General features: G+C 41.3%; 1 protein-coding gene across 1 annotated transcript in view; it reads right to left on the bottom strand.

Moving 5' to 3' along the window:
• The window catches only part of si:ch211-186j3.6 (neural-cadherin), a 1,133,875-nt gene that overhangs the window by 114,411 nt on the left and 994,588 nt on the right, over nt 1–24,876 (bottom strand). Inside the window, 1 exon segment of the mRNA XM_034183518.1 lies at nt 21,719–21,885. Coding sequence (XP_034039409.1) covers nt 21,719–21,885 — 167 coding nt within the window.

The following is a 24,876-nucleotide window of genomic DNA, read 5'->3' as shown; positions in this document are numbered from 1 at the left end:
ACAGTGTAAACTTGATGAAGCAGTGAAACACCAAAGTGACTTTTTGCTCATTAACATTTTAATTGCTCATTTTAATCAGTGGATTTCCAGCCTTCAGCACTGGCTAAAGTGCACCCATGTGATTTCAGGTATCAAACTACCAACCTGTTGACCATACGTGATAAATGTTTTGTGACATTAGGGTGTTAACTACAGTGGAGTTTTCTATTTCCCAAACATCTTGATACTCACTCAGTGCAGGTTTATTAAAAAGAAAAAAAGACAATGAATATGTAATACCAGCAGAATTACTTGTGATACACTTTTGACGTGAAATACTTCAAAGTGGCACCATCGAGAGTCAAAGAGTTTAACATCTACAACCTTAGACAATATTGGCAGATATGAGTGCTTAATGAACATATTGGTATCGGCATTAAAGATAAAGATCAATTTATCCAGAAGGAAATTATTTTGCCAGAGTACAGAAGCAGTAAATGTTACAGGAAAATGTTGTGAAAACAACAACAACAAATGCAGAAAAACACTTTCACTGGTGAAGTACTGTCATTTTCCAGCAGGAGGGCTCTCCAACGGCATTGTTTACAATGCGCCCAAGCATGGCTGGGACCCTGTCACCCCTTGGTCACATACACGGTCACATCACAAATACAGCTGGAGCAAAATTAATGGAGCAACTTTAACTTTTGACCCCTGTATGAAACTGACCTTTGACACCATTCTTGCTGCTTTTACCTCATAACTCCATAACATTCAGTCACAAATTGTCCAAACTATACCTGATCAGGCAAATAATGTGGTGTAGTTTTCTATATGATTGGAGTATCTTTTAATTTTGATCCCTGTGTAATTCTTCAATTGACCCCAACCTGGCTGCCAAATGAAAGTTCAAGTGGCCAATCAGTTTTTTTTTAAAGAGTTCATGTCTATGGACTATTTGTGCTGAATTTAATGCTTGTATCACCATTTGCAGGATTCCACTATAAATATTCTCTTATCTGCTGCACTATATATGAGATGTAAGATGCTGCTCCTCTGTGTTTCTCAGTTGCCCTCAAAAGTATTGGAACACTTGGTATTTCACACATTTTAATTTGTTTATTCCATTTCAAGTACATTTTTTCCAAAATTATTTTCCTTAACTCAAACTGAAAGCAAATCTCTACAACTTGTTAAAAATTAAATTATAATTAAAATTAAAAATATATAATCCAGCTTCCTGGTGAAGTGGTGTAGAGGCGGATTTTCTTAAAAAGAAGACCTGAAAGTTCAACTACAATTTGACAGAAAGTACATTTGAGATGAAGCCTAGATTTGATGTTTTGGTGAAAGAAACTTTTGTATTTCTTCATAATTGATGTAAATAAAGTCCGAGACATATTCAGTGACTTGGAAATGTTCATGTTTCCATCCCCTGACTTGTCTGAAGAAAACTGGCAATAAAAATGATTATTTACAGGTTTAATCACGTTTTAGAGATTTGCTGTCAGTTTGAGTTTGAGGAAGATAATTTCAGAAATCTTTATTCTTAATTTTTTGTATTTCTTGTATTTAAAATGGCATAAACAAATTAAAATGTGTGAAATCCCAAGTGTTCCAATACTTTTGGAGGGCACAGTATCCTAACCTTATGATGAGTGCAAAATGAGTGTGTATTATTACTGTTTTGTTTAAGAATGTTTAATTTTCACTGTTGCTGCACTTATGATATGATATATGATATGACTATGTCAAATCATAGTCATATCGTATATCATATTGATATGAAAATTCATTAAGGTATATCTTCTATTATACATTCCAAAGCTAAGATGGAACTCTACTAGTGTTTAGCAAGGTACACCTAAATATCTTAAATATCCATCTCCACCCTGTGGGCTCTCCACCTGCAGGGGAAACTGTTGGTGTTGGGTTCACTCTCCTATGGCTGGCAGTGAAAATGTAGGGCCTCGATGGACCAGACCTGGGCAGCAGGGGTTAGCTCTGGGGGTGTGGAATGTTGCCTCACTGGGGGGGAAGGAGCAGGAGGTAACTGGTAACGCTCCACCACCTGCTCTGCGGGTGGTGGAGCATTACCAGTTATATCTGGTGGGCCTCGCCTCCAAGCAAAGCCTCGGCTCTGGAACCACTCTCATTGATAGAGGTAGATGATAGGGTCATTCTCCCTGCACCTTCGGGTGACAGGGGGGAAATCTCTGACTGTTGTTTGTGCATATGCACAGAACAGCAGTTTGTACTATTCAGCCTTCTTGGAGTCCCTAAATGGAAACCTGTATTGGGCTCTGGTGGGGGACTCCATTGTTCTGCTTAGGGACTTCAAGACACACATGGGCAATGACAGAGACACCTAGAGAGGCGTGATTTGGATGAACAGCCTCCCTCATCTAAATCCAAGCAGTCATTTGTTATTGGACTTCTGTGCTAGTCACGAACTGTCCATAACGAACACCATGTTGAAACATAGGGATGCTCATAAGTGTACATGGTACCAGAGCACCCTAGGCTGAAGGTCGATGATTGATTTTGTGAATGTATCATCTGATGTAAGGCCACATGTTCTGGACACTCACGTGAAGAGAGGGGCAGAGCTGTCAACTGATCACCATCTGGTGGTGAGTTGGATCAAATCAAATCAAATCAATTTTATTTATATAGCGCCAAATCACAACAAACAGTTGCCCCAAGGCACTTTATATTGTAAGGCAAAAGCCATACAATAATTACAGAAAAACCCCAACGGTCAAAACGACCCCTTGTGAGCAAGCACTTGGAGACAGTGGGAAGGAAAAACTCCCTTTTAACAGGAAGAAACCTCCAGCAGAACCAGGCTCAGGGAGGGGCAGTCTTCTGCTGGGACTGGTTGGGGCTGAGGGGAGAGAATCAGGAAAAAAACATGCTGTGGAAGAGAGCAGAGATCAATCACTAATGATTAAATGCAGAGTGGTGCATACAGAGCAAAAAGAGAAAGAAACACTCAGTGCATCATGGGAACCCCCCAGCAGTCTAAGTCTATAGCAGCATAACTAAGGGATGGTTCAGGGTCACCTGATCCAGCCCTAACTATAAGCTTTAGCAAAAAGGAAAGTTTTAAGCCTAATCTTAAAAGTAGAGAGGGTGTCTGTCTCCCTGATCGGAATTGGGAGCTGGTTCCACAGGAGAGGAGCCTGAAAGCTGCAGCTGAAGGCTCTCTGAAGGCCCTCTGGATCAGAGGGTGAGAGAGGACTTTGGACAGACCTGGTAAGCCCAAACAGTTAGTGCAGGTGAACTGGAGGAGCCCACTGTCCGACAGATCTTCAACCGACACCTCAGACGGAGCTTTTCTAGTATCCCTGTGGAGGTTGGGGCATTGAACCAGAATGGGCAATGTTCAAAGCGTCCATTGCTGAAGCTGCAGCAGGGAGTTATGGCCTGAAGGTATTAGCTGCCTCAAGGTGCGGCATCCCTTGAACACCGTGGTGGACACTGGTGGTCATGGAAGTCATCCGACTGAAGAAGGAGTCCTTCCGGGATATATTATCAGTTGCAAGGAACTGACAGGCCGAAAGGGTGGCAGACTCTGGTGTGGGGAAGGCAAAGCAGTGGGTGAGGGAGGAGTTTGGGGTAACCACGAAGAAGGACTTTCGGTCAGCACCAAGGTGCTTCTGGTGGACCATGACACACCTCAGGAGGGGAAAATGGGGATTCATCCAAGCTGTGTACAGTCAGGATGAGACTCTGTTGACCTCAACTGAAGCTGTAATCCAGCACTGGAAGGAACATTTTGTGGAACTCCTGCATCAGACTGGAGCTCCCTCTATCATAGGGGCAGAGGTGGAAGCTGATGGAGGATTATCATCAATTTCCCTGGTGGAAGTCACTGAGGTAGTCAAACAACTTCATGGTGGCAAGGCCCCGGGGGTTGATGAGATCCAGCCAGAAATGCTGAAGGCTCTGGATGTAGAGGGAATGTCTTGGATGAGATGTCTCTTCAGGTGACCCTGGACCATCCCTTGGTTATGTTGCTTTAGACGTAGACTGTGTTTCATAATTATTGTATGGCCTTGCCTTGCAATGTGGAGCGCCTTGGGGCAACTGTTTGTTGTGATTTGGCGCTATACAAGAAAAAAGTTGATTGATTGATTGAACACTGTGTTGAGGTGTGGGACCGTACCTAAGGAGTGGCAAACTGGGGCGGTGGTCCCGATATTAAAGGGGACCAGAGCGTATGTGCTAATTACAGTGGCATCACACTACTCAGCCTCCCTGGTAAAATCTACTCCAGGGTGCTGGAAAGGAGGGTTCGGCCGCTAGTCGAACCTCTGATTGAAGAGGAACAATGCGGGTTCCGTCCTGGCTATGGAACAACCAACCAGCTGTTCACTCTCACAAGGATCCTGGAGGGGGCCCTGGGAGTATGCCCACCCAGTCTCCATGTGTTTTGTGAACTTGAAGAAGGCATATGATGAGGTAACCCAGGAGATACTGTGGGAGGTGCTGCGGGAGTATGGAGTGAGGGGGTCCCTTCTCAGGGCCATCCAATCTCTGTACTCACAAAACAAGAACTGTGTTCGGCCTGTCAGGAGTAAGTCAGTTGGGGTTGGCGTCCGCCAAGGCTGCGCCTAGTCATAGATCCTATTTGTCATATTCATGGACAGGCTATGGAGGTGCAGTCGGCGGGAGGAGGGTCTTCAGTTTGGTGGGCTCAGGGTCTCTTCTCTGCTTTTTGCAGATGATGTGATCCTGTTGGCTTCATCGGCCTGTGACCTCCAGCACTCACTGGTTCGGTTCGCACCCAAGTGTGAAGTGGCTGGGATGAGGATCAGCACCTCTAAATCTGAAGCCATGGCTCTCAGCAGGAAACCGATGGATTGCCTACTCCGGGTAGGGAATATGGTCTTGCTCCAAGTGAAGGAGCTCAAGTACCTCGGGGTCTTGTTCATGAGTGAGGGGACAATGGAGTGTGCGACAATAGGTGCAGCAGGGGAGGTGTTGTATTCGCTCTACCATACTGTTGTGACAAAAATGAAGCTGAGCCAAAAGGTGAAGCTCTTGATCTTCCTTCCTACTCTCACCTATGGTCATCAGGGTTGGGTCATGACTGAAAGAACTAGATTGCGGGTACAAGCGGCTGAAATGGGCTTCCTTAGAGGAGGGTGGCTGGTGTCTCCCTTAGAGATAGGGTGATAAGCTCGGTCATCCGTGGGGAGCTCGGAGTAGAGTCGCTGCTCCTTCGTGTTGAAAGGAGCCAGCTGAGGTGGTTCAGGCATCTGGTAAGGATGCCCCCTGGGCGCCTCCCTAGGGAGGTGTTCCAGGCACATCCATCTGGGAGGAGACCAGGGGAAACAGTTGATGATGAGTGATGAGTGAGTAGTGATTTCAGCTTACCGTGAATAATGAAGCAGAAACCAGAAAACTACATTTAATGACGATAAGGTGCTTTGGACATGTATGTCATGCTTGAATACAGCAGCATGGCTGAAGTTTACTGTCTGAACCAGCTTGGATTGAAAGTCTCACACACACGCTGCATTTGTGTTCTGAATGTAAGACGTTGTGGGTAGAAATTAAGAGAATGACTGCTGAATTCTACTGCTATAGTTAAGTGTCATTCTCCTCGTCGTTATTGCCTCTCGGGTGTCGGCGAGGGGACAGCACCAGGTCGAAATGTGTCATCGCAATAATAACAGCTTTAAGCGGGCACCATGGATACAAACCATGGCAGTAAATATATATATATATATATATATATGTATATATATATATATAAAAAAAAGCAATAATATGTTCTTTTTCTGGTATTGACATCTTGAAGATAACAAAAGTTTTAGGGTGAGAGGATTGTGTTTTATTACAGGAATGGGTGGAAACATGTCAAATGTCAGTGTCCAATAAATTGACAATATATAATCATCTTGACAACATACTATTTTGTAGCCAGTGTAAAATAACTGCATGCGCTCTGTAATTTTTTGTACAAAGAAAATGACAAAAAAAAAGTCACGCTTTGATGAAAAATAATTATGAGTTCTTAGTTTGCTTTTACATAACTGATGGTGGAGCTTTTAAATTTGTTTCTCACTGATTTATGTTGAATCTGTTGAAATTGATACACTCTCAGGTCCATAAGTATTTGGTCAGTGACTTTTGGTCATTTTGCCCCACCAAAGGGAATAAAATCCAAGAAAACTGTACCATCTGACAAATTGCTGCTGAAACATCAGATTTTGTTATAAAGAAGATGTGAAGTTTCAGCTAGAGTTTAGTAGTAGACACATGGGAGACTCAAGCTGTTTTCTTGCATAAAAATTTAGTGTGTGTGTGTGTGTGTGTGTGTGTGTGTGTGTGTGTGTGTGTGTGTGTGTGTGTGTGTGTGTGTGTGTGTGTGTGTGTGTGTGTGTTGGCGGGAAGCAGAAGCATCTGTGAGGGGCCGACACACCCACGCTATCACCTCTTTGAACTGCTGCCATCAGTTGGATGCTGCAAAGCTTTCTACACCCAAACAAGTAGACTGAAGATCAGCTTCTTCCCCAGATCTGAGGCAGCTCTGGACCACTTCATTTAGGATGACAAGCATAGTCCAGTATAGACTGTTCAGTTCAAGAGCCATTCTGACTGTACAAGTATTTGCATGTAACACAGTCTGTCAGTTTTTACCAAAACTGGAACAACTTTAACTTTTGCACCTGTACAAAACTGCTATTCACCTTTATCACCATTTTTGCTTTTTTTTTTATCCCATAACTCCATAACATTCAGTCATAGATGGTCCTAACTACACATTTTTGGAATCTTTAAGATTAGACAAATATGTAGTATACTTTTCAATATGACTGGAGCATTTGTAAATTTTGGCCCCTACTTGGCTACAGCTACCACCCTGTGATGGCCACCATACATTTTGTGTAGGTCATGGTACAATGATGATAGATTACAGGTGTTGTTTATTTCTCTTAAGTGGTACCGAAAACCTGCTTGGCCCACGGACTAATCCCAACTTCTTTTGATTTGGGGTTTGAAGCACTACAAGAACAAAATCAATGATGCCAGTCACCCTCTGCACACTGTCATCAGAAACGAGAGGAGCCTCTTCAGCCACAGACTGCTAAGTGCCAAGTGCAGGACCAACAGACTGAAAAACTCCTTTGTCCCTCAGGACATCAGACTGTACAACTCCTCACTCAGGGGGAGGAGGAGTAAAAGGAAGACAAAGGTCAGGAATGAGAATGAGAGGAACAGTAGTAGCCAGTAAACTAGTATTGATCAGTATGTCTTGCATAAACAAATATTGTGTATTTGTATTTAGATTTATATTTGCAAACTGTTTTTTGTTTTTTCACTTTGATACTCTGTGTGCTTCTTACCCTGTGTGCTGCTATACAATGTTGCTGGAACTTCAATTTCCCTGAGGGAGTCTTCTCAAGGGATCAATAAAGTCCTGTCTAATCTAATCTATTTGTATCTGGCAGCACGGTGGTTTAGTGGTTAGTTTTGTTGCATCACAGCAAGAAGGTCATGGGATCGATTCCCACTTGTGGCCTTTCTGTGTGGAGTTTGCATGTTCTCCCCATGTTTCCATGGGGAGAACATGCAAGGATTGTTGCAGGATTGTCTTAGAGACATAAAGACATGGATGACCTCTAATTTCCTGCTTTTAAACTCAGATAAAACTGAAGTTATTGTACTTGGCCCCACAAATCTTAGAAACTTGGTGTCTAACCAGATCCTTACTCTGGATGGCATTACCCTGACCTCTAGTAATACTGTGAGAAATCTTGGAGTCATTTTGATCAGGATATGTCATTCAATGCGCATATTAAACAAATATGTAGGACTGCTTTTTTGCATTTGTGCAATATCTCTAAAATTAGAAAGGTCTTGTCTCAGAGTGATGCTGAAAAACTAATTCATGCATTTATTTCCTCTAGGCTGGAATATTGTAATTCATTATTATCAGGTTGTCCTAAAAGTTCCCTGAAAAGCCTTCAGTTAATTCAAAATGCTGCAGCTAGAGTACTGACAGGGACTAGAAGGAGAGAGCATATCTCACCCATATTGGCCTCTCTTCATTGGCTTCCTGTTAATTCTAGAATAGAATTTAAAATTCTTCTTCTTATAAGGTTTTGAATAATCAGGTCCCATCTTATCTTAGGGACCTCATAGTACCATATCACCCCAATAGAGCGCTTCGCTCTCAGACTGCAGGCTTACTTGTAGTTCCTAGGGTTTGTAAGAGTAGAATGGGAGGCAGAGCCTTCAGCTTTCAGGCTCCTCTCCTGTGGAACCAGCTCCAAATTCAGATCAGGGAGACAGACACCCTCTCTACTTTTAAGATTAGGCTTAAAACTTTCCTTTTTGCTAAAGCTTATAGTTAGGGCTGGATCAGGTGACCCTGGACCATCCCTTAGTTATGCTGCTATAGACTTAGACTGCTGGGGGGTTCCCATGATGCACTGAGTGTTTCTTTCTCTTTTTGTCTGTATGCACCTCTCGGCATTTAATCATTAGTGATTGATCTCTGCTCCCCTCCACAGCATGTCTTTTTCCTGGTTCTCTCCCTCAGCCCCAACCAGTCCCAGCAGAAGACTGCCCCTCCCTGAGCCTGGTTCTGCTGGAGGTTTCTTCCTGTTAAAAGGGAGTTTTTCCTTCCCACTGTAGCCAAGTGCTTGCTCACAGGGGGTCGTTTTGACCGTTGGGGTTTTTACATAATTATTGTATGGCCTTGCTTTACAATATAAAGCGCCTTGGGGCAACTGTTTGTTGTGATTTGGCGCTATATAAATAAAATTGATTTGATTTGATTTCCGGGGCTTTCCTCTGGGTGCTCCTGCTTCCTCCCACATCCAAAGACATGCAGGTTAGGTGGATTGGAAACTTTAAAAACTGTCCAGGTCTTGCTTGTAAAAGAGATCTCAATGCGACCAACCTGGTTAAATCAATAAATTTAACATAGTTTGGCTATTTTGAAGTCTGCATAGACATATTGTTTTTCCTCTTTGATTGTTCCATAAATTGCTGCTGATAGGCTGATGAGTTAATTCCAGTCCATTAAAATGTCAGCACCAATGAATAGTGAATTTTGTACATTCTCCAGTTGGAATCAACAAAAGTAACCTCCTGTGCAAACAAACAAACAAACACCCTCACTGGGAAGTCATTTTGCATCTGTCTTTGTAACAAGACATTGTCCCCATGAGTACAGAGCAGCAGATTGTTACATATGCAGATTACTGCAATCAGCAGTCCAAAGCAGCAACAAAGAGATGTTTATAACCAGCCATGCTGTCCGTATGCAAGTCACATACAAACAGACACACAGAGCTCCTTGGACTGTGAGTTTGCAGCCAGCCAAGAGAAACGCATACTAATTCCTTCCTCTGACTCAAGGCAAACAGAGAAGTATCACTGTGGAAATCACAATCCTTCAGAGACACATGGCTGCAGAGCAGCGACTCCGCCGCTCTTCATCAGCTCGCGCGTGCCTCGACACCATCTGCAGCAACCCGGAATAATGAACAATTTATGGTGGATATATGATATCAACCAAGTCCCACATGGCACATCTTAGGAGGCAATATATCAGGAAACAGAGCGGTGGAGGAAGAGGAAGGAGAGACAGATGGATGACAGGCAGGAATCGGAGAGCTTGTACTGCAACAGCAGCTGAGGTACGGATAATTATCCTTTTAGACATTAATGTTTGATCACTTCTTGCGCTCGCAGCACGAGGGGTGAGGAATAACGAGCAAAGAGAGGTGGGAAGGAATGTTTCAATCCTAGAAGGATGAGTCAGGACTGGAAAGCAAATGGGGAAGAAAAAGAGGCTGATAAATAAACTAAAGTGAGAGTGATCTTCAAATATGAACAAGAGAAACTAAAGAAAACAAGGATGGAATATTCTCCTTTGATATTACAAATATTATGTTTATTTAATCCCAGCTATGCACTCTGAATGCAGTGGAAATGATTTGCAATAAATTCATTTTCTGTTGCTTATCCAAGACCAGATCACAGCAGCCAGCAATGTTGTACGCAAGTACAGAAGCAGAGGAAATTCTCTGTGGCAGAATCCTGCAGTTCCTGGGTCAACTTGGGGGTTTCCTCCCAATTGGACATGTCCAGGAAACCTCTAAAGGGAGGCATTCCCAGTGGATCCTAACCGGAGGCACTTAATCTGAGGCAGTCTAAAACAGAAGAGCAGCTTTTAATCCTGTTTCTACCCGTAAACCCTGCTACCCTACAATGAAACTGTATCAGCTACTTTCATCCATGATCTCAATCTTTCAGTCAGTACCCAGCGTCCATAACCGTGACAGGTGGTACACTGTGCTGTCTGTCTTAGTGCTGCTTCTTCGCAACAAAAATCTGAAGCACTGCATTCATTACTGCAGATTTACACTGATTGAATTTTTAGATGTACTGAATCTCAACCACATTATTTGGCTATAATGTGTCCAAGTGCATGTTGGGGTGGGTTGGGGGGGGGGGGGGGGGGGGGGGGGTGAGTACCCAGTAATTTTCTTAAGGGACCAGCAGAACTACATCATCTGCATAAAGCAAAAATGTAATTCTGAGGTCACTCCATAAAGGACCCATTCTGACAAACAGCGGCATGCAGAGGTGGGACGAAGTCACGGGCAAATCACTCTCAAGTCATGAATGGGCAAGTCACAAGTCTCAAGTCAAGTCCCAAGTCATAATGACCACCAATTTTTTGCAAGCTGACTTAAGACTTGCCGATTGATGACTTGAGAATGACTTGACAGTGACTTCATCCCACCTCTGGCGGCATGGAAGTTAAGAACTGAATAAAATGATAATTTCAGTTTCAATTTATTTTCATTTATATTGCGCCAAATCACAACAAAGTTGCCTCATGGCGCTTTACACAAGTAAGGTCAAACCTTACCAACCCCCAGAGCAAGCACAGGCGACACTGGTGAGGAAAAACTCCCTCTGAGGAAGAAACCTCAAACAGACCACACTCAATGCAGTGCTCTGCTTGGGCCATGATACCGACACAAATTACAAAACAGTTCACAATACAATATCCAGGAAATGTTGCCGGTGCACAGGACATCAGGTATCCAAATCAAACATCACACCCATCTCTGGATGCCACATCTCAAACAGAGAGAAGATAAGATGGTGGTTCCTAATTTTAAAACCGGGGGGCTGGATGGTGTGCTCGAACCACATAATTGTTATCAACTGCTTTGCTACTCTTGGAAAAGCTTGTGCTTTGGTGTCCCCAAAACATCAGCAAAGGACACCAAGATGGACTCTGGCCAGGCTGTGGATGGAGGACCAGCTCAAAGTGCATCATATGTACTTGTGGAAGGCCAAAGACCATGTCATTGATGGGGTAGTGTGGGATAACTGGGTATTAGAATTCTCTTTATAGACAATCTGATTTTAAGATACGGCGAACTTTGTGCTAAAAAAAAAGGACAGTTAATCTCAGCGTCTATTGTAATCAACTGTGAATTTACACATTGAAGTGAAGACTGATTACATCAAACTGGTTCAAAATGTAAAACTCCTTAACAAGAGACTATCTTCAATGAAAAGCAAAGAGGGCAATACTTACCCTAACTTGTACTGCTGAGCCCAACCTCAAGGTATAAAATACATTAGCAAATTTGTTGACGATCAACTTTGACTGCTTGAAGCTGTCACTAACTTTCAGAGACTCTGCCCCATGATGGTCCAGCTTAGCACCAAATGCCCCCAAATACTGAAAATGTCTGAGGTCTTAGTGAGGTGACCTTATGTACCAAATTTCACTTTGATGGACAAAGTCTTTGTTATGATATCACATACATATAAGTTCAAAGATGGCTAACCTTGACTTATTATAAGAGGTTAAAAAGTCACATTCTGTTTCCTATTTTTAAGCTATGAATCATGCAAATACATTTGGGTGGGTGGGTGGGTGGTGGTGGTGGGGGGGGGTTGGAGGTGACAGTTAATTCAGAGTATAGCGGCGCTGTGATGTCACTGACTGACGCTCAAAAACTGCTTTGTTTCTGTGTAAACATAACATGTTTCTCATACTGTATGTAAATGCTTGCGAGAAATAAACACTTCTAAAACTGAAAATGCTATTTTTTGAACCTGATAACACCTCTCAAGTGATTTAAAAGACATTTCACGGATGTTAGTGTGGTGACGTCATTGGCTGGTCTCACTAGCTGCTAACTCCGCTTTGTTTCTGTGTGAATATTAGAGGTGGGCGGATCTTTCCTAATATTGATAATATCGATACCAATGCTGGTATTGATATTGAACGATCCTCGTGTAAAAAGATCGATACTCAAGCTTTTTTTCTCTCCTGCACACACTGATTCAAGATTCATCAAAGTCTACTCTCTGTCTGTAAGAGCAGCGCTGCGCTGTGTCACAAAACACAGAGCAGCGCACCCTTGTATTGTGGTTTGTCAGACCTCTACCTCAGGAGATTTTTTTAAAGTTGTGTTGATTGTTATTTTTTTAAACAAAAATATTGATTGTGACAATAAAGTATTTTGTTGTCACGTACAATGTTTGGTGAAATTCTATCCTAGGTCTTTTGGATCCTTTGGATCTATGAATTTTAAATATGAAAAAGTATTGGTATCAATATCGGCGATACTGGGCCTGTATTTACTTGGTATCGGATCAATACCACAATTCCCGGTATCGCCCACCTCTAGTGAATATAACATGTTTCTCATATACAGTAGTGTTCAGAATAATAGTAGTGCTATGTGACTAAAAAGATTAATCCAGGTTTTGAGTATATTTCTTATTGTTACATGGGAAACAAGGTACCAGTAGATTCAGTAGATTCTCACAGATCCAACAACACCAAGCATTCATGATATGCACACTCTTAAGGCTATGAAATTGGGCTATTAGTAAAAAAAAAAAAAAAAAAAAAAGTACAAAAGGGGGTGTTCACAATAATTGTAGCATCTGCTGTTGATGCTACAAACTCACAACTATTATGTTCAAACTGCTTTTTTAGCAATCCTGTGAATCACTAAACTAGTATTTACTTGTATAACCACTGTTTTTCATGATTTCTTCACATCTGCGAGGCATTAATTTTGTTGGTTTGGAACCAAGATTTTGCTCATTTACTAGTGTGCTTGGGGTCATTGTCTTGTTGAAACACCCATTTCAAGGGCATGTCCTCTTCAACATAAGGCAACATGACCTCTTCAAGTATTTTGACATATCCAAACTGATCCATGATACCTGGTATGCGATATATAGGCCCAACACCATAGTAGGAGAAACATGCCCATATCATGATGATTGCACCACCATGCTTCACTGTCTTCACTGTGAACTGTGGCTTGAATTCAGAGTTTGGGGGTCGTCTCACAAACTGTCTGCGGCCCTTGGACCCAAAAAGAACAATTTTACTGTCATCAGTCCACAAATGTAACAATAAGAAATATACTCAAAACCTGGATTAATGTTTTTCGTCACATAGCACTACTATTATTCTGAACACTACTGTATTATGTAAAAGCTAGTGACAGAAAAGAGGTGACAGTTAATTCAGAGTATAGCGACGCTGTGATGTCACTGACTGACGCTCAAAAACTGCTTTGTTTCTGTGTAAACATAACATGTTTCTCATACTGTATGTAAATGCTTGGGAGAAATAAAGACTTCTAAAACTGAAAATGCTATTTTTGTAACTTGATAACACCTCTCGAGTGATTTAAAAGACATCTTGTGGATGTTAGTGTGGTGACGTCATTGGCTGATCTCGCTGGCTGCTAATTCTGCTTTGTTTCTGTGTGAAAATAACATCTTTCTCATATATTATGTCAAAGTGAGCAACAGATAAACACTTCTAAAACTGAAAATGCTGTTGTTGTAACCTGAAAGGACCTTTGGGAGGCCCGGGACAATTCCCTGTAGGCTGGTCTGATGTTTGTGCCACGAGGGCTGGTGTTCACTTCTCTTTGTTTTTTTGTTTTGTTTTTTTTGGGCCAGTGTTCAGTCACAGCACTGAGTTGATCACGTATGCTGCTCCTGCTGTCCCTGTGCGGTCCACCTCCGTGTCCACTTTTTTAAGATGCACCCTGATGTAACATGTCTTTTCACTTGGTCAATGCATTTGAAAGATGGAAAAAGAAAGATCAAGGGTGGCATGGAGAAGGCCAGGATTAAAAAGAGGAACGCTCTGGAAACAGATGCAGGCAAATGCGCTAAAATTGGCACATTTTTCACAATGAACGAATGAATGAATTTATTTCACACACAGACTCAAGACTAACAAAAACTCATAAATAAGACAATTCAATGGAGGACATGTGTGACCGAAAGGGTGTGAACAGAAGCAAAGCTTGCAAATGGCCACCCCTTATATATACATACGTACACATATACACTTACTTCCAACAGAAAATGCCAACAGAGACAATATAAATGAATCAATAAAAAATCCCCAAAAACAGTAACAAAAATCTATAAACCGAGTTCATCAGATTATAAGAAGCAATCATATTGTTCTTATAGAGCCTTTTAAAGCTGACTAATGTACCCGATAATTTGATGTTATCAGGAATTATTCCAAATGTTAACACCTTTAACAAAAATGCAATGACTTTTTACAGTAGTTTGAATCTTCTCAAATACTAACGTTCCTCTCAAATTGGATTCGGCCAAACTCCAGGTGACACACACGAACATCCAACATTGCTCGCTGGACACTTTGAAAATGTGTGGCCATTCGCGCTGTTAGCACAAAAATAGTGAGCACACAACCACTTTTGAGGTGGCAGTGGAATTATATTACTATTATACATGAACTTAGATAACTTTAGGTGAACTCTGACTTTCTCTAGTTAAAAAGTCAGTATTGTGTGCATGACAAAAACAGTGCTCGCGGGAACAGCGAAGATGGGCGCTGAATGCAGTTTCTTACCCCAAAAACATGGGAGAAAAAAGAAAGAAAACATCACTTTCACAAGGAATGGGAGGAGTTCTTTTTTACGACATGTATGTGTCTCATTTGACGGGCAACTGTGGCGACGGCAAAGTGGTACAATGTGGAGCGACACTTCACAACGTGTCACAAAAGCTACCATGGTAACTACCCACCGGGAAGCGCACTACAAGCAGAAAAAGTCCGTGAGCTAAAGGCAGCTTTGGATGAGCAACAGTCTTTTTTCATGAGGCCGTCGAAACAGTCACAAAAAGCAACCGAAGCCTCGTTTAGAGCTACACATTTTCTGATCAAGAAGAAAATTTTCACAGTTTCAAGTTGTCAGCCCACAATCAAGTTTTATGTCTCTTTTTTTTTCAGGACAACCTGTGCTTTCAGAATATATATGTTTTTGTTGTAATAAAGGTTTACAATCAAAAATAGGCAAGGAAAAAATAAAGCGAAAAATAATTTTCCACACACATTTATTCAAACCACACAGCAAACTATAATAAACAACTGTTTTGACACTTTATAAAGATAATTTGAGGTCTTGTGTGAAAGTCTGTACAACAAAAAGGTTCAAACAATAAACACAAATGCACATTTTGAACAATATATACAAAATGGTCTATGCGTTTTGTTGTCCATTGATATGGTAAACAGTGACTTACGCAGAGAAAGAAACAGAGTTATCCAGTAACATTCACATGCAAACTAGTGGACCAATCCTGATAGTTACACACTCTTTGTTTGAGCACATGAGATTGTCATCAGAGGCACTCCATCTGCTCCTGCTTTCACTGATCGCTGTGCGTAATGGTGCAGGGCGCACTGAGTATGTACTAATAGTATGTACTCATTGGAGCACCCAGGTGGTTATTTAAACGGGCCAACTAGTAACACATCACTACTGAAAACAATCTTTGGCTTTTCACGTGAGGTAAATCTGCCCTACGATTGGATTTTGGAAAACCATGCGACGGTGAATCAATTCCAATTGGACACTCACATTGCACACGTCATCACACAGCTTCTATGAGGAGTACAAAGATGGCCGATGGCTGGCTCGAAAGTCCGCAGAGTTAACCTTTCAGCAAAAAAAGCAAGTTTCTATCTCATATCATTCAAAAGTTATTTATAATTTAGTAAAGCTTGGTGTTAGCCTTCGTATATGACGGGGGAGGGGAGCTGACATTTCTAACACAGTGAAGGAGTTTTTCGTGCAGAAAATGGTATCATTGGAAAAACTGGTAGCGGTGACTCCAGATGGGGCTCCTGCTATGATCGGCCAACATACAGGTTTCATCGCTCACTGTAAAGGTGACCCAGACTTCCCAAAGTTTCTGCATTACCACTGCATCCAGCCCAGTCTCATGTTTTTTTTTTGTTGTTGTTGTTTTTTTTGTGCTCCTGCCACGAAATGAGTCAAACGTTCGTGACTGGGGTTTTTTTTTAACTCACTATTACTAACCCTACTCCTACCCCCAACCCTAACCATAACCCCTGACCTCCCCACTTCACTTTTAATTTCATGCAAACATCACAGAATGAATTAGAATGAATTTGTGCTGCTGTGACGAAAATGAGGCGCTTTTCATCACAATATTACGAACCAATAGATTAATATATATTTCGTGCTGCTGAATTATGACTTGCCGTGAGACCAGGTTGCTGCATCATTCATCAGCAGGCGTTATGTCCAAAAGTGATCGGCTTTGGGCATTCCCATTGTGAAAATCATAAACGACATCCACTTCAAAGCACAACAGCACAGGATTTTCATGGTGCTATTGGAGCAGATGTCAGCTGAATATGGTGACCTGCTGCTACACACAGAAATCCAGTGGCTCAGCAGAGGACTGGTTTTAGTTTTTTTGTCTCTTTTGGGTGAAATCAACTTCATGCACTCCAAAGGCAAAGATGTCTCACTGCAAGAGGACCCAAAGTGGACACTTGACCTTGCATTTTTGACAGACATTACTGAGAAACTAAACCACTTGATCTGTGAGCTGCAAGTCAAAGGTAAGACTGTTGTTGATAAGGTAAGTGCTTTGAATGTATTTAAAGCCAAGATGAACATTTTCTCTATGGATTTACAGAGAAAAAAGATGCTGCACTTTCCCTCTGTGCACTTGATGCTGAAAGACAATACGCTTCTGCATCAGAGACATTTGAGAAAGTTGCAGAAAATTACCATGAAGTCATAAACAGACTTGGGCAAGAGTCTGAGAATAGGTTTTGTGACCCTGATCAGCTTAAACCATGTGTGCCATTCATTTCCAGTCCTTTCATGATTGTGGACACAACATGCTTTGCTGAAGTGCAACGTTCAGCTCGGATGCTGGACAGGTGGAGATTGAAATCATAACACTGCAAAATTACCTCCACCTCCACAAGTGCAGTGCACAGCAGCTACGAAGGTTGCCAGCCTGTTTGGTTCAACCTGTCTCTGTGAATCAATGTTTTCTGACATGAACTCCATCACAAATAAACACAGAACACTCACTGATGCACATCTGAAAGACTCACTCACAGTTGTCGTGTCAAGTTACACACCATATTACAATACACTGGTGAACAGCATAATGCCAAGTCTTCCCACTAACAAGGAAACACATACCAGATGTTGTCAGTGGCAACGTGGCAAAGTTGAATTAGAATATTGAAGAATTGTGTTCAATTTAAGTGTGTTCATGACATGTAATAGTTATAATTTTGTTCAAAATGTGACAAGACTTATTTAAAAATATGTAAGGTGATTTTTATTTAACATTACATAATTGATAACTTTTGAAATGGTGCAACATAGTTGATAATTTGTTAAAAGGGTTTGTCAGTGGCTCGTCAAAATGGGACATTTTTCCTATAAAATGTAGTGATGTAAGTGATCATCCGAAAATTTAACAATTACTGAAATTAATAGAAATAAAGTGTAAAATATTGATATCTGTTTCCCACGTTGTTGTCATTGTTGATAATTATTGTGAGAAATCACTAAGGTGATCAATGTCTTCACATCGATGAGTATCAATAATCATATTATTTCAGAAGAGCATATCAAACTGGTAGCCCTTCATATGACTCAGTACCCATGAAGTACCCATGAAAAGGTTGGTGACCCCTGATCTACATCTACAGCCATCAAGCTATGAGACTGCCTTATCCTGAGGTACAGTGGGGCAAAAAAAGTATTTAGTCAGTCCCTGATTGTGCAAGTTCTCCTACTTAGAAAGATGAGGGATGTCTGTAATTTTCATCATAGGTACACTTCAACTATGAGAGACAAAATGAGAAAAAAAATCCAGGAAATCACATTGTAGGATTTTTAAAGAATTTATTTGTAAATTATGGTAGAAAATAAGTACACTCAACAAAAATATAAACGTAACACTTTTGGTTTTGCTCCCATTTTGTATGAGATGAACTCAAAGATCTAAAACTTTTTCCACATACACAATATCACCATTTCCCTCAAATATTGTTCACAAACCAGTCTAAATCTGTGATAGTGAGCACTTCTGATTTGCTGAGATAATCCATCCCACCTCACAGGTGTGCCATATCAAGATGCTGATTAGACACCATGATTAGTGCACAGGTGTGCCGTAGACTGCCCACAATAAAAGGCCACTCTGAAAGGTGCAGTTTTATCACACAGCACAATGCCACAGATGTCGCAAGATTTGAGGGAGCGTGCAATTGGCATGCTGACAGCAGGAATGTCAACCAGAGCTGTTGCTCGTGTATTGAATGTTTATTTCTCTACCATAAGCCGTCTCCAAAGGTGTTTCAGAGAATTTGGCAGTACATCCAACCAGCCTCACAACCGCAGACCACGTGTAACCACACCAGCCCAGGACCTCCACATCCAGCATGTTCACCTCCAAGATCGTCTGAGACCAGCCACTCGGACAGCTGCTGAAACAATCGGTTTGCATAACCAAAGACTTTCTGCACAAACTGTCAGAAACCGTCTCAGGGAAGCTCATCTGCATGCTCGTCGTCCTCATCGGGGTCTCGACCTGACTCCAGTTCGTCGTCGTAACCGACTTGAGTGGGCAAATGCTCACATTTGCTGGCATTTGGCACGTTGGAGAGGTGTTCTCTTCACGGATGAATCCCGGTTCACACTGTTCAGGGCAGATGGCAGACAGCGTGTGTGGCGTCGTGTGGGTGAGCGGTTTTCTGATGTCAATGTTGTGGATCGAGTGGCCCATGGTGGCGGTGGGGTTATGGTATGGGCAGGCGTCTGTTATGGATGAAGAACACAGGTGCATTTTATTGATGGCATTTTGAATGCACACAGATACCGTGACGAGATCCTGAGGCCCATTGTTGTGCCATCCAAGAACATCACCTCATGTTGCAGCAGGATAATGCACGGCCCCATGTTGCAAGGATCTGTACACAATTCTTGGAAGCTGAAAATGTCCCAGTTCTTGCATGGCCGGCATACTCACCGGACATGTCACCCATTGAGCATGTTTGGGATGCTCTGGACCGGTGTATACGACAGCGTGTACCAGTTCCTGCCAATATCCAGCAACTTCGCACAGCCATTGAAGAGGAGTGGACCAACATTCCACAGGCCACAATTGACAACCTGATCAACTCTATGCGAAGGAGATGTGTTGCACTGCATGAGGCAAATGGTGGTCACACCAGATACTGACTGGTATACCCCCCCAATAAAACAAAACTGCACCTTTCAGAGTGGCCTTTTATTGTGGACAGTCTAAGGCACACCTGTGCACTAATCATGGTGTCTAATCAGCATCTTGATATAGCACACCTGTGAGGTGGGATGGATTATCTCAGCAAAGGAGAAGTGCTCACTATCACAGATTTAGACTGGTTTGTGAACAATATTTGAGGGAAATGGTGATATTGTGTATGTGGAAAAAGTTTTAGATCTTTGAGTTTATCTCATACAAAATGGGAGCAAAACCAAAAGTGTTGTGTTTATATTTTTGTTGAGTGTATTTGGTCAATAACAGAAGTTCAACTCAATTCTTTGTGACATAATCTTTGTTGGCAATGACAGAGGTCAAACGTTTCCTGTAAGTCTTCACCAGGTTTGCACACACTGTTGCCGGTATTTTGGTCCATTCCTCCATGCAGATCTCCTCTACAGCAGTGATGTTTTGGGGCTGTTGCTGGGCAGCATGGACTTTCAGCTCCCTCAACAAATTTTCTATGGGGTTGAGGTCTGGAAACTGGCTCAGCCACTCCTGGACCTTGAAATGCTTTTTACAGAGCCACTCCTTCGTTGCCCGAGCGGTGTGTTTGGGATCATTGTCATGCTGGAAGACCCAGCTACGATGCATCTTCAATGCTCTCACTGAAGGAAGGAGGCCTTGGCTTAAAATCTCATGATACATGGCCACGGTCATTCTTCCCTTAACACGGATCAGTCGTCATGTCCCCTTTGCAGAAAAACAGCCCCAAAGCACGATGTTTCCGCCCCCATACTTCACAGTAGATATGGTGTTCTTGGAATGTAACTCTGCATTCTTCTTCCTCCAGACATGAATAGTTGTGTTTTTACCAAAATGTTCTATTTTGGTTTCATCTGACCACATGATATTCTCCCAATCCTCTTCTGGATCATCCATATGCTCTCTGGCAAACGTCAGATGGGCCTGGACATGTACTGGCTTAAGCAGGGGGACACGCCTGGCACTGCAGGATTTGAGTCCCTCTCTGTGTAGTGTGTAGCCTTTGTTACTTTGGTCCCAGTTCTCTGCAGGTCATTCATCAGGTCCCTCCGTGTAGTTCTGGGATTTTTGTTCACCGTTCTCATGATCATATTGACCCCACGGGATGAGATCTTGCGTGGTGCCCCAGATTGAGGGAGATTATCAGTGGTCTTGCATGTCTTCCATTTTCTTACAATTGCTCCCACAGTTGATTTATTCACACCAACCTGCTTGACTATTGTAGATTCACTCTTCCCAGCCTGGTGCACATCTACAATTTTCTTCCTGGTGTCCTTCGACAGCTCTTTGGTCTTGGCCACGGTTGAGTTTGGAGTCTGACTGTTTGAGGCTGTGGACAGGTGTCTTTCATACAGATAACGAGTTCCAACAGGTGCCATTAATAGAGGTAACAGGTGGAGGATAGAAGAGCTTCTTAAAGGAGAAGTTACAGGTCTGTGAGAGCCAGAAATCTTGCTTGTTTGTGGGTGACCAAATACTTATTTTCCACCATAATTTACAAATAAATTCTTTAAAAATCCTATAATGTGATTTCCTGGATTTTTTTTCTCATTTTGTCTCTCATAACTGAAGTGTACCTATGTTGAAAATTACAGACCTCTCTCATCTTTCTAAGTAGGAGAACTTGCACAATCAGGGACTGACTAAATACTTTTTACCTCACTGTAAAATGTAATGTTACACATTTTACAATAACTAAATGGTTATTTGGAAGTTTGGAGAATTCAGCACACTGTAACGAATATTCTCATCATATTCTACATACACCTTTGAGACCACATGGGGCCTTTAGCTACGTGTTCACTTGACAGTTTTGTTGGTTTTCCTATCAGGACTGATGGATAACTGAGGCTGAAAGAAGCAGTAGGTGCAGTTTATGATGGCAAGAAAATGACAGCTGTTACTTTGAAGGATAGAAAGAAGGAAAGGAAGCAGAAAAAATGCTTCAAATGATGTAAAAACATACGATTACCCCAAGAACTGTTTCCCATTTACCCCAATTTTTTCAATAAACCTCTTCACCTGAGGAGAGATTTGTAAATTAAAAATCAACCAGATGTGATTCCATCAGTTTGTGTGCATGCACGCTGACCTCTATTCGCAGGTACTCGTTTTGCTCCTTGGAGATCAGGTTGAGGATGGCGCTGCTGTGTTTGCGGGTTCGGACCAAGACTTGAACCCATGTCCTCCGGGCAGGCAATGGGAATGCCAGGTGGTAGTGCACATGACTGTGGCCATCAAAGGAGTACTCTGGGACTTCTGTTCACACAAACACAAATACAAGTCAGCCTGACACATTGCAAACAAAGTGTGATGTTAAACTTGGTACACGCTTCTTCAACAGCAGACGTGTGTGCGCCAACGTTAATACCACCAAGGACTATGAACCACTGTCTCAATAAGAAAAAGTGATGTAACACTTTGCATATATTTTTTATGTTATTTCAACTTAACTAGAGAAGTCTTGTGGCATTAACACAGTTGATAGTTGAAATAACTTTGAAAAATTATGCAAATTATTTCATAAATTTTTCTCATTGCAACAGCAGTCCCTTTGTTAGAGTGTACTCAAGTCAGTTTTCACTACTTTTCAACATAATTGCTATAACTGAAAATTGGATTAATAGTGAAAGCAGTATGGACTTTGAACTTGAAGGATATGAACTGATTTGTATGAATAGACAAAAAACAGAAATGATTTTGGTGTGGCTCTGTATGTGGATATGTGTGATAACTATGAGGCGGTTGACAAAATGTCAACGGCGGTTGATAATGTACTTGAATGTCTGACAATAGAAATATGTAGGGGAAATGATTAAACTGTTATTGCGAGTTGTATATACAGAACACACTTTTAAAGACTGGATGGAGGAACATGTCTCAACATGAAAACACAAAGATTTGTTCATCTGTGGTGATTTCAATATTGATTTTTTGAATCCAAATAATCACAAAGTGACTAAGGAATTCATTGATACATTTTCTAATATTGCTAAAATTACAAGACCCAGTAGGATTACTAGCCATTGTGCAACCTTAATTGATAATATATTTACAAATGATATTGAGAACAAGACGGTAAGTGGATTATTGGCGAATTACATTAGAGACCACTTTCCAGTCTTATTTGTAATCCAGTCTATATTTGTAATCATTCTATTCATTCTATATTTGTAATCATTTGAAAAACAAGCAGGACAATACACTGCAATCCAGAAGAGTAAGGACAGAAGGTTGCATGGCTGCATCATTAAACGATTTACTGCCACAAGACTGGGAAGTAACATATAATGAAAATGAAATTGATAATGCCTTATTCAATGAGAAATTTATCAGAATATTTAATGTATTATATGATTAAAAAAAAAAAAACAACTGTCCAGTTGATCAATATACTGTGGGAAACAAAAGTACAGATAACCAGTGGATCATAAATGGGCTGCAAAATGCCTGCAAAAAAGAAAAATCTACAATATAGAGAATTCATACAACATTGAATGACAGAAGCTGAAAACAAATACAAGAAATATAAAATACAAAAATAAACTAACCAATATATTGAGAAACTATAAAAAAGATTACTATTATATCCCATTGGAGACTTATAATACGAAGGGTACATGGGACGTATTAAACAGTATTATATCCGGTTGTTAAGTGTGACGTAATGCATCATGTGATTTTCAACTTCCGGCTCCAAACAAAAAAGGCGCGCTGTCAGTAACATTGAGAACTGCACTGAGACGCTCTGATCAGGCTGCACTTACACCGTCGTACATGGACAACAGCATTAACATAGCAGCATAAAACTCTTTGTATATTGTGCCTAAAACTCTCCTGGATATATTAATTGGGTCTTTAGACGTTGTTACTGCGTTTGTTTTATGTAAAAATGTCAGACGCTCAGGTCGTTTCTCCGTTATTTTCAGTGGGAGTTGCTGCGAGCTGCGATCACTTCCTGTTCATGTCGTTCAGGGAGAAAGTGAAATTTGCACTTTAACGTCCTGTTTATTGTAATAAATTTTTTTATTAACAAACAGTCATGTATATTTTACCTGTGCATAATAAAATATGTAAAGTAAAAGAAAAAAAAAAGTTATATTAAGTGTTCTGACCATAGAACCAGACGAATGCAGTTAACGGAGGTGGAGGCGGAGAAGGGAGGGACGGAGGTTTGCGCACAATGTAAACACAAACTAAACTTAAACTGTAAATCCTTAAAAGGATCAAACAGACATAACTTTAATTGTAAACTTGGAGGTCTTTGGACCCGGAAACAAGATTTATCACGTGATGCGTTATGTCAGCGCTTAACAGCCGGATAACGGCTGAGTGGATCCTTGTGATTTGATTAGTGATTTGTATGTCACGTGACATGGTTGATTCGTCCCATTTCTGTTGCATTGCATTTAGAGTGCAATTTGGTTCCATATGTTTGGTACCATTGCACGCTGGAAACCCCGCCCACTAACGGGAGCAGCATTTAGCTAAACATGCAGAGTTTGTTTTGCTGACGGACGATGATTTGAATGAGCCAATTGACGGTGCCAATTCTTCTAACACGTGCGCATGCACACACACACACACACACACACACACACACACACACACACACACACACACACACACACACACACACACACACACACACACACACACACACACACAAACAAATCCACTACGCTGTAAGCCGTCTGGAGGCATGAAGAGCTGTTAGGAGGAAGTTAGAATGAAGAGCTGGACTAATTTCTAATGTGATTTTTTTTTTTCACGGCACTGAGGAGGTATAGGGTTTTTTTTTTTGTTTTGTTTTGTTTTTTTGTTGTTTTGGAAGTACACAAAGGTGGTGCACTACATCGCGGACTTCATTGGCAGAATTTTTTTTGGACTTCTTTATAAAGTTTGTGTTTGGTTGTTGATGTCAGAGCAGCAGTGATGCACCAAAGCTGGATTAATCTCTGATGTGATTTTTGGCTGGAGTGAGGAACCCAGTCTTTTTTTTTTTTTTTTTTGGAAGTACACAAAGTCAGTGCAGTGATGCACCAAAATGTAAGTCCCTTTTCTGTTGTTTGTAAATGAATATAATATCAAATGACAAGGATGTATTTTAGCCTTTATATAAAACAAATAATGTGTTTTTACATTCTTTCAATGGAACAAATATTTAATTCGATGAAAGCTGGAATGTATCATTCAACTCGGCTTTGCCTTTTTGAATGGTACGTTCCACCTTTTACCTCATGAAATATT

This window comes from Thalassophryne amazonica, chromosome 2 (genome assembly GCF_902500255.1).
Source record: "Thalassophryne amazonica chromosome 2, fThaAma1.1, whole genome shotgun sequence".
Lineage (NCBI taxonomy): Eukaryota > Metazoa > Chordata > Actinopteri > Batrachoidiformes > Batrachoididae > Thalassophryne > Thalassophryne amazonica.
This window is presented reverse-complemented; position numbering and strand designations above follow the sequence as displayed.